The sequence below is a fragment of the Parambassis ranga genome, chromosome 15 (genome assembly GCF_900634625.1).
Source record: "Parambassis ranga chromosome 15, fParRan2.1, whole genome shotgun sequence".
NCBI classification, from domain to species: domain Eukaryota; kingdom Metazoa; phylum Chordata; class Actinopteri; family Ambassidae; genus Parambassis; species Parambassis ranga.
In genome coordinates, this window is record NC_041035.1 from 13,509,945 (window position 1) to 13,519,937 (window position 9,993).

Genomic DNA, 9,993 nt, shown 5'->3' on the forward strand with positions numbered 1-9,993 from the left:
TTCCACTTGTAAGTTGTAAATGTGAACGACTTTCTTTACCTCATCTTCATACTTTAGAATCTTAAACACAACTGGGAGAAACAAACATATTTGTAAATAAAATTCCACACAACTTAAATAAATGACAGACTATTGTGGTTCACATAGAATATTTGGTAATGGCTCTGCTGCCACTATTTATTCTAACAAATATTTTAACATCCTCGATGAATGGGTGATGTATAAATAATGGTATTTTCAATAACTGCCGGAATCATTTTTGCCTGCTATGATAATATAGCTAAGTCCTATGTCTTGGCAAGTATAATATATACAAGGTCTGTGAAAACATCAACAACAATCCAAGCCTCAGAAAAATGCTGAAAATCCCTTTAAATATGTCTGCCAGTGTCTATAAGCTGCAGCACATTATGCTGTTGTAATGTTGCCTTAAGGACTCCCGTAAATCTCAGCATTCTAAATTGCGATCGACAAAAATATGAAGAAATTTAGCTTTTGCACGCGTTGTGTCAACGGGGCTACACAAAGGTCTTGTGGGTGAAGGCTGTGACGTTTTTTCATGTTTTTTCTTTTACATTTAAACGTGTTTTCCAGTTTTAACGAAGCGACGCAGTAATAGCCTACAAACGTTTTTTATCGAGTTTAGCAGAAGCGCCTAAACGCGACATACGTTTCTCAGCCGGTGTTTTGATATTTTTACGCCCCTTTGCTCCTGAAAGGAGGCTTCCATGCTTCAGAGGCGACAAACGTAGTGTGCAGGTAAATTAGAGCATTAAAAGGTGTTATCACGTTTTCCTCATATGGATGTGTAGGCTATGTTTGATTTGCTATAAGCTAGGATATTAGCTTGTCATTAAAAGCGAAAGCCTGTTCAGCAACATGCATCTAAGGCTGCACAGATCGACATATGGCACATTGATAAGTTACATTTGTAATAACGTTGGAGTGTCTCAGCCTTCATATAGTGAATTATTTATTAGATGGTGGCTGCATGGGTAAAATTACACCTGACTACCATTCTGTAACACTGTCATTTTTTTTGTCACTAAACAATTTCTGCCAGTGTTATGTCTGCGGCCATGTTATAGTCACGTTTTAAAATGTGCAAGGAACAGGGTTATAGACTGACTGTTATGAACAGGTGTAACGTTTTTAATAAGAGCTATTTGCCCCACAATATTTTTTTTCATTAATTCCCCACTTATTTTAATACAAAATACTTCTGTTTATGTAAATTGTAACTTATGTAAGATAGACAAAATTGTGATACAGTGTCCCTAAGAGACAATCACCTCATCTGTTCCATTGACTGAGAAACTACCAGCCATGTGTTCTGTTGTGTTTAAATAGGGGCTACCATGACTCTGACCAGAGGATCTTTCACCTATGCCAGTGGGGAAGAGTACCACGGCGAGTGGAAAGAAGGCAAGACAAGTCTCAGTTGTTGCTGTTTAACACATTTGAGACAAGCTGTGACTTGCGTCTTTTTCAGTGTACATCCAGGCCTTGTAATGTGTCTGCAAGGTGTCAAGGTTGTAATTACTGGCTAGGTAAGGGGTTTTGATGACAGAGTGGGTCTGTTTTAGGCAATGTTTCTCACACCTATATGTGCATCAGTTAGCAGAGGTAAAACCCATATAGTTAATTATTATTATGTATATGTATATGCAGGTAAAAGCTGTGATCATGTACTGAGCTGGGTCAGTAAGGGCTCCAGCATCTGAGCTTGACCATAGATGTTTTTTTACTGTTTGAATTTGGAAACTAAACTACTAAAACAAACTGTACACCAGTTTAATGTCCAAGTAGCTATGGAAGCAAATATCATGTTTTATGCCAGCATACATGCGTGTATATGTTTTCTCTGGAAAAACATCTTGTCAAAATTTTCACTTGTGACACAGATTATTGAGGATGACTTCACTCCTGTAAATCTCTCTCACACACTTAGATTGCAAGTTCAGTGTTGTAAAGAGACATGCAAGGTCAAGCTGTTTAGTCAAATCCCATTTAGCTTGCATTGGTAACTACAAATACAGCCAGATTGACCAGCTCTGGCTTGGTCAAATCTTGAGGATTAGACTTTGGACCTGTTTGGGAAATCTTAGAGTCCCTGTTGAGGCTGTTGAGAAACCAAATCGCTAAAAAGGCCATTCAGGGAATTTTATTTTGACTTGTGATGATTTTAAGGAACTTTTAAATCACTGAAAAAACAATTCTAAATTCCTTTGTATGATTCTACTTAAGACACATTTTTGGTGTGGTAATTGTAAGTACTACGCAATTAATACATACGTCTGACATGATTATGAGCTTCAGCAGTGGATCATAAGAGAAGGGCGATGCAAGAACATTCCTTGACTGTTTTCACAGCCCAAAGTAGAAATCCATGCTAAAAAATCTGCAGGATTAGACTGCTGTAATTCCCGCCGCACAGGAGGCAGATGGGACTCCTAATTCTGTGGTAAACCTTTATCTCCGGGGGTTGGAAGGTTTTTAAATCCAAGCACATACTGACTCATGTGACACATGTAGTGGCTCTTCAATAAGAGTGAATGTAAAAAACCCTGAGCTGGATTGCAAGTTTAAAAGTCATGCTCATTTGCCTGTTCTATACACACAAAGTAATCCATAAGAGGCTAAGTGGTTAGATGAGGCACAGTGACACCCATGTCGATAAAACCAGCACTACCCATCAAGATCATGTTGGGATTTCTAGTGTTTCCATCATCTGTTTGAAGCTTATACTCTGATGGTGTGGGATGTTCCAGGTCGGAGGCATGGTGTTGGCCAGCTCAAGTTTCAGGATGGAACCTGCTATACCGGCCAGTTTGAGAATGGACTGTTCCACGGCTCTGGTGTGCTGCTTTTTACAGATGGATCCAGGTGTGTGAGCAAGTAAACAAACAAATCTGTACTCATATAAAAGTCACCCAGGTCTGTATTTGTCATGTCAGGTATGAAGGAGAATTTGCACATGGGAAGTTTCAAGGCACAGGAGTCTTCAGCCGATATGATGGCATGAAGTTTGAAGGAGAATTCAAAGATGGGCGCGTAGAGGGATATGGTAAGTCTGATAAACCACTAGAACAGCCTGGTCATCAGTGTGTCGATATTGTCTATCTGTGCTTGGTCATAGTGTCCTCTGTCTGTGCCTCTAGGGTTATTGACGTTTCCAGATGGAACTCATGGTGTTCCACGGAACGAGGGCTTGTTTCAAAACCACAAGTTGCAGAAGAGAGAGAAGTGTCCAGGGGTGGTGCAGCGTGCACAGGCATCAGCGTCCAGTGCTCACAGCCTGGCACTTTGACCGTCATGGACCTTTGAGGAGACACAGTCTGGGTTCTGACACCTTCCAGAAGGACCTTAGGGATGTATACATTCCTCCTGCTCTTATCTTTATCTCTTCATTCACCATCACTTTCTTTCTCTGCATCTTCCTCTCTCCAGCTCCAGTTGCTTGGAATGCACATGCAGTTTGACCAAATAATGACTCAAAATGCACAACACCATGAAGCACACCTTCAACTTTGTGAGTCATGTAGATATCAATTGCTGCTGTTGTTCTAAATCTTTTAGTCATGAACAGCATTTTAGCTTTTAATTTCGAATAACCCTCATCCATCAAATCACAGAAATTATTATTATTGTAAATTTGGTTTGTAATTTCAGTCCACAAGTGGAACAGTTTGCTTAATAATTAGATGAATTAACCTTAACATGCTGCAGTCCATTATAACAGATTGGATCTTAAAGGTGTGCTGTGTAATTCAGAATGCTAATAATAACATTGGGCAGTGCTTTTACATGCAGGCTCCAATTTTGGGCAACACATTATTAATGAGGGTTATATGCTATTCTGCTGATTAAGAGTTGATGGTGCACAAAGAACTGCAATACACCCACAAAGCCAATGAAGAAGACTGCAGGCTAAACATCTAAACAAAGAAGAAAAAGAAACTAAAAATTAGGAAGAAAATGCATTCAGCACATTTGTCAAGCTTCAAAGATTATATTGGTGAAAGACACTGAATGTAAACATAACTTTTGTTCATGTACAAGAACCTGCCACAGGGCGCCTTTTAAAAGTCATCTCATTTAACAGTGCTGCTGCAGACTTTGCTATCTGAAGAATCCAGTTGTCAACAGTGTTTTTCCCTTTTAGAAGACCAGTACTCACGTTTGCCTTAAGGACATTTTTTGTATAGGAGTCTCGTTAAAGGGTGTCCATTTGAGAATCCAATGATGCACAGTGCCCTTTCCTTCTCCTCTGTGTCATGTGCCCTAAGGTGTGTGACACCCTTATTAGTTTGAGCTTTGTTTGAAGATTGCCTCCTTCACCCTGACACATTGCTAAGCTGGTGCTCAGTTTTAACTCCTATCACTCACAAGTCCAGCAGCCTTTCTATTTCTAATAAACCTTACATTCCCAATGGAAATCACTAGAGAGCAGACTATCTTGTCTTGATAAGATTCTGTCAAGTTTCCCCCCTTAACCTGTAAGATCTGGAAGATATGACATCCTTACAAATGAAAAAATCGAAACAAAATGCACTGAATTAGGGACAAATGAGGGAGAATTAATAAGTTGGTGGCATAAAGTAAAATGTAGATATTTAAGGAAACCTAAGACAGTTAACATAAAGTCAAACCATATACTTTAGGCCATGGTCTTATCAATCACACTGGATAGCTCAAAATAAGGCAGCTGAAATCCTAAATTTGTGAATCAGATATATGTATGTAGGAGTAAGGTATTCTATGTATTTTTCCGTGAGGTATATAGATATTCATTGTCAATGATTGTATTTGGTCTGACCTTTCAAAAGAATGAATGATTGGTCTGGTAGAAAATTACCTAAAAATGACTTTAGTTGTGTTGTTGCAGTTATTTAACAGTGTGTTTTGAAGTGTTAAGAAATAACCCTTTATAGCCAGGGTGATTACAGAATAACTTGGTGTACTTGAACAGTTATTAGGCCTTAAAGGGTATATATATATATATATATATATATATATATATATATATATATATATATATATATATATATATATATATATATATATATATATATATATATATATATATAGACATGGTTTGCCTACACAGAATTTCAACCAAAGACAATCAAGTGATATTACCAGTATCAAAGCCTGAAACAGTCAACAGAAGATATTGCTTGTTCTTTCATATAGCTTTCATATAACAATAAAGATAAATCAATAAGGACAGCTCCTCCAGGGGTGTCATGTACACAAGTCAAACAAAATGACCGAAGATTAAACAGGGAATTGATATTATATTGTCTTTCCCATATTCCTGATGTCTCAAGCCTGGATTATTGCAGTTACTGATTTTTATTGTTGTTATATACTCAATATTGTGTTTTTGACAAGTACAACCAGAAAGGCTGCAGATAACATTAGGCACAGAAAAGCAGACCAATGCATGCGTCAGTTCCACTATCTTTAAGCAAACTTGAAGAATCTAATATGCTGCATTTTAGATCATGTAATGGCATTTATTTTTTACATCACTTGCTCAAGCCTTCGTTGCCTACACACTCCTGCCTGAATGGAACTGAATACACTTATTAACACATCCATTTTCAACTGAAAACAAATGGTGCTTTAAAAGCGTGCCTGTACAGACTCTCACTTGCTGGAAAATATCATTGCCATGGTTACCTTTTTATGAGTAACACAATAATGTTGCTTTGTGTGCTCTAGGAGAAAATAATTGCACAGGATCCTCTCAAGCTCCTGGAATGGGTCTATGTAACACAGAGGCGGTAAACAGTTGATGTGTTCAATAAAACGTGTGTTGACACTGAAACTTGTTTTAATTCATAGTGTTTTAATATAAGAAAAGCTGAAAGAAAACTACTTTTATTGTTTTATATTTTCATCACAATAAATCTAAATGATATGATAAATCTTATTCCAGCAGCATCACAGCACAGTAGCACACTAGCACACAGAGAATTGAAAACAACAAACCTAAAGCAGTAAAACATGCATGAGTCCAACAGATTTAAAGAGATGTAAAGAGATTTTTTTTTTTACACATACATTTGTTAGATATACTTATGTGCGTTGTAGCATATGTGTCCCTGATGGTTACACAGCCTTTCCTAGAACAGGAAGCATTGTGTGCGTTTGATAATATATGATGATGTGCCTAAAAAAAGCACAATTGGGGAAAACAAAGAAAACACAACACTTTTAAATAGGCTTACAAAATGAGTAATGTGTTTACAGTGACAAAAACTCTAACCAAAGTAACAAGTTGTTGCTTCCCCCAGCATGAATGACAAGCCTCCCTTAGGAACATTTGAGCCACTGATGATAGAAGGAAAATATGCCCACTGAGCTCCCACTGAATCCCTGACATTAGCAGGGACATGCCACTCATCTCTGCTAACATCAGCTGACATCTCAAACAGTGCTACTGGGTGCTCTGGCCTTGTCCATTGACTCTTGATGTGTATTCAAACAGCTCTGTCTGTTACAATTATTTGACTTCTAAAGGCAGATGTGAAACATTCACAAGTGATCCTAAGATTATAAAGCTCTTTAAAAGCAAATATCAAAAGCTTTAGGTCGCTTAAAGATTTGAGAAATGATGCTTTGTTTTCTCAGCCATATGCTTTTTTCCCCTCCCTGTTCTTTTTCATATAAGCAGATCATTTAGAAACCGTCACATCCAGGCTGACATTTTCTAGGGTCAGGTTTCAGATTAATCTCAGAGGTTTTACAGTCATGGCCTGGAAAAGACAGATTTTATGCATATAAAATAATGCATATACTCAAATGTGATGTACACAGCACTCAAGTAGAATTACAGAATGTCATCCAAACCAGACAGTCATAGAAAAGTGACATAAGTGTATAAGTCAGAGGTGGACACAGACCGCTAATACCCTCATGAGTCTCATATTCCCTGGGTGTCTACTGATGTGGGATTTAATTCATTACAGAAGAAGAGCACCAAAAATGTGCACTTAGGTGGGCCTCCCTTTATTTGTAGATTGATTTTTGTAATATATAGAGGGGTTGTGTTTATGTATTTTTTTTGCTAGATGATGGTCATGGTGTACAAGATCCACAACTTTACACTATGCCATTCACTTTTCTGTCGAGATGTTTTCAGGTAACACAACTCCCAGCTCCCTCAGCTTCTCCAGCCCCTGCAGCATCTCCATGATGTCAAACTGCCATTGTTTTACCTGCTGCATTGCCGTCACTCCCTCCTGCAATCACACCGTCACGATGTTAGCATGATTCATAGCAGGCCAGCTCCTTACATAATAGTCAATAAACGCCTCTATAAAAAGGAGGAATACTTCTGTCTGCAACCATTATATATTTTTGTAATGTCACAAAGGTTGTCACATAAAAATTAACAAGCCATGTTTAGTCCAAAATGAACTGCACACATCTCAAAATGTCAAAAATAAATCAATACATTTATTTGACATTTTACTGGCTACAGGACCAACAGATCTATCTACAGATAATAGACTGCCTTGCTTTCCTCACATAGTACAGTTTGATAAAATGACAAAATAACAGTATTAACAGCTCTCAGGAAAACAGTGCCAGGAATATGAATAAATGTGAATATAAATTTGGCTGAACAGGATGCAGAGCGGGTGGCAAAACTCACATGATTTTGTATATTTGTGTCAGCTCGAGCAGATATGAGCAGTTTCACAATCTTGTATCTGCTGAGACGCACAGCATCATGCAGGGCTGTGTCACCTTCCTAAGAGTAGAAAATGTTTTATTGTGAGAAGATGTTGTATAAGTGATGAAACCCAGTGGTTAGTTTCTGCTTACCCTGTCCCTGCAGTTGATTTTAGCACCACAGGACAGCAGGTACTCGACAATGGTGGTGTGTCCTGTTCTGGTGGCCACATGCAGAGGAGTGCTGTACAGCTGCAGTGTGGACATTGACAAACATTGTGCATACCAGTAATCTATGCAGACACACAATTTTCTGGTGTGAATGGGCACAAAATAAAATTCACCTTATCTCTTACGTTAAGGTCAGCCCCATGGCTCTTCAGGGCCTTGACAACATCCAGACTCCCCCCTCTGCAAGCCCAATGTATGGCCCTGGAGCCCAGCTGAAACACAGCAGGAGGGGCCCATCCTATTAGCAGAGCTGACCTCAGACCTCTAGAGGCTGGAGCTTTGGTGTGAGAGGATAATCTGACAGAATCTCATCATCATCTTTACTAAAGAGCCATGCACCCACACATCTTACTTGGTCTTTTAAGTTGATATCAGCTCCTTTCTCCAAAAGCATTTGGACAACAGCAGTGTGTCCTTCCAGAGAGGCTCGGTGTAGTGCTGTCCTCTTCAGCTGGAAAGGTTGAATATATTAGCTGCAGCTTTGTTGTGTTTATATATTAATATTCAGCTGATTTACTACAAACAGAGAGCTCTACCTCATCATGGGCATTAGGGTTCCCGCCATCAGCCAGATACACATCTATCACATTCACTTTGCCTTGACTGGCTGCATTCATAAATTCAGCAGTATCCACAGGTCCTGTCTGTTTACACAAAACACACACAGAGAAGGGCACACAGGGACAGGAGAAGCAGTGATTCAATTTTTATATCAGTGTCATGCACATGAAGATACAGTTTCTGATCACTCACTATTGGGATTTCTACAGACACACTGGGTTTGTATGTTCTTTTGATCTTTTTTTCCCTTATGCACAGCTCTGATGGGATTCTCCCGGCTCTCTCTTCAGCCTAAAAAATAAAAAATGACAGAAGCACAGTTAGGCAGCCTAGATGAGAAAGGTAGCATTGGATTGTGTAGCAAGTAGCAAGTAGTCTACAGTAGTAGGCAACTGTTGCTAAGTAGACTAAGGGGTGTTGAGAGCTGGGAATGTCATTGTTAATGTCAAAATAAATTTGCAGCATAGTGCTAGGACATGGCCATAACAACAGAAACAATCCAGTTAAGCCACATTTCTACGCTGTTAGCACGTTTTTTATATACAGTGTTAATCCACAGATAATAGATAGATAGATTAGATAAGAAACCCTTATTTAATCATATTATAGCTTTTTCAAAAAGGGCCACTGTAACAGTAAACATGTATATTATTAAAAATTTTTTCAGTGATCTGAAATAATTACAAAAAAACAAAAAACAAGTTGCTTACCAGGGCTTTGTTTTCTTCAATTTTATGGTCCATCACACTGGATGCACAACCTTTTTTGTCTATCTGAAAAGAGATAGTGTCTTTAAATGTAACAAATTAGTGCAGTAAAGAAAAAGCTCCAGATAACAGCAAACTGTACAGAAGTGCTACAAGCCCAGTGGCTTCCCAGCTGGAATGCCGGGTTCATGGTGGGACATTGTGTTACCCCCCACAGACAGGTGTCTGTGTGTGTGTGTGTGTGTGTGTGTGTGTGTGTACACTTTGGCTCATGCATATGCTAACCCTACATTCCGTCCCTCTCTTTTTCCCACTCGCTCTTTCCTTTCTGTCACACACAAACATACACACACAAGTAACCCCTCTGGCATGTCATGCACTGTGGGTATATTCATTCCACAAGCTCCTGGTTTTACTCAATCGGGCAGTCGCAGCAGCGTGTCCTTCTGTGCAACTGGTGTACCACCCTCATAAACACACTGTTTTGGAGGATTATGCTATTTATAAAGGTTTCATTACTGCCAGGTGATGCCTTGTAAATATCTGTTTAATAGCAGAGCCATATTTTGTCACTGACTCAGTACACCTTTGGTGATTTTTCAGTCGAAACATATCACTTTCTTTGACAGTAAACATACATCTATAGATGTTAATCTAAACATTGTCCATGTTTGATGCATTAAGCCATCTGTTGTTTCTTTCTCTCAGACTGTTACCTTGACCTTACTTTTAGACCTATTTTTTGCAGAGTATATGAAACGCACACATTTATTTACATGCATTCCTGTCTGAGCGTGTTAATAGT

General features: G+C 38.7%; 2 protein-coding genes across 3 annotated transcripts; one reads left to right on the forward strand and one right to left on the reverse strand.

Annotated features, from left to right (window-relative positions):
• Positions 1 to 711: 711 nt before the first annotated feature.
• On the forward strand, positions 712 to 3,310 carry morn4 (MORN repeat containing 4). Its single transcript, XM_028423885.1, has 5 exons — positions 712 to 759; positions 1,351 to 1,425; positions 2,772 to 2,886; positions 2,958 to 3,067; positions 3,162 to 3,310. Exons 2-5 carry the CDS (start codon positions 1,359 to 1,361, stop codon positions 3,308 to 3,310), a joined length of 441 nt encoding a protein of 146 aa, XP_028279686.1. The 5' UTR covers positions 712 to 759; positions 1,351 to 1,358.
• Positions 3,311 to 6,657: 3,347 nt separating this feature from the next.
• ankrd2 (ankyrin repeat domain 2 (stretch responsive muscle)) lies at positions 6,658 to 9,944 on the reverse strand. 2 transcript variants are annotated; one of them, XM_028423503.1, is made up of 8 exons: positions 9,192 to 9,944; positions 8,674 to 8,772; positions 8,457 to 8,564; positions 8,273 to 8,371; positions 8,046 to 8,132; positions 7,843 to 7,941; positions 7,670 to 7,768; positions 6,658 to 7,253 (listed from the first exon to the last, which is right to left on the reverse strand). In XM_028423503.1, the coding sequence occupies exons 1-8, from the start codon at positions 9,222 to 9,224 to the stop codon at positions 7,128 to 7,130; spliced, it is 750 nt and encodes a 249-aa protein (XP_028279304.1). In that variant the 5' UTR covers positions 9,225 to 9,944; the 3' UTR covers positions 6,658 to 7,127. The 2 variants fall into 2 exon arrangements, with proteins under 2 accessions (XP_028279304.1, XP_028279303.1); XM_028423502.1 differs by having other exon boundaries at positions 8,034 to 8,132.
• Between the last annotated feature and the right edge of the window lie 49 nt (positions 9,945 to 9,993).

Excerpts from the sequence above, each read along its gene's own strand:
- morn4 (XM_028423885.1), top strand. The coding sequence starts at position 1,359 with ATGACTCTGACCAGAGGATCTTTCACCTATGCCAGTGGGGAAGAGTAC. Across the intron at positions 1,426-2,771 it reads CCACGGCGAGTGGAAAGAAG|GTCGGAGGCATGGTGTTGGC; the intron begins GCAAGACAAGTC and ends GGGATGTTCCAG. Across the intron at positions 2,887-2,957 it reads CTTTTTACAGATGGATCCAG|GTATGAAGGAGAATTTGCAC; the intron begins GTGTGTGAGCAA and ends TTGTCATGTCAG.
- ankrd2 (XM_028423502.1), bottom strand. The coding sequence starts at position 9,224 with ATGGACCATAAAATTGAAGAAAACAAAGCCCTG. Across the intron at positions 8,372-8,456 it reads ACCCTAATGCCCATGATGAG|CTGAAGAGGACAGCACTACA; the intron begins GTAGAGCTCTCT and ends CAACCTTTCCAG. Across the intron at positions 7,769-7,842 it reads AAATCAACTGCAGGGACAGG|GAAGGTGACACAGCCCTGCA; the intron begins GTAAGCAGAAAC and ends TTCTACTCTTAG.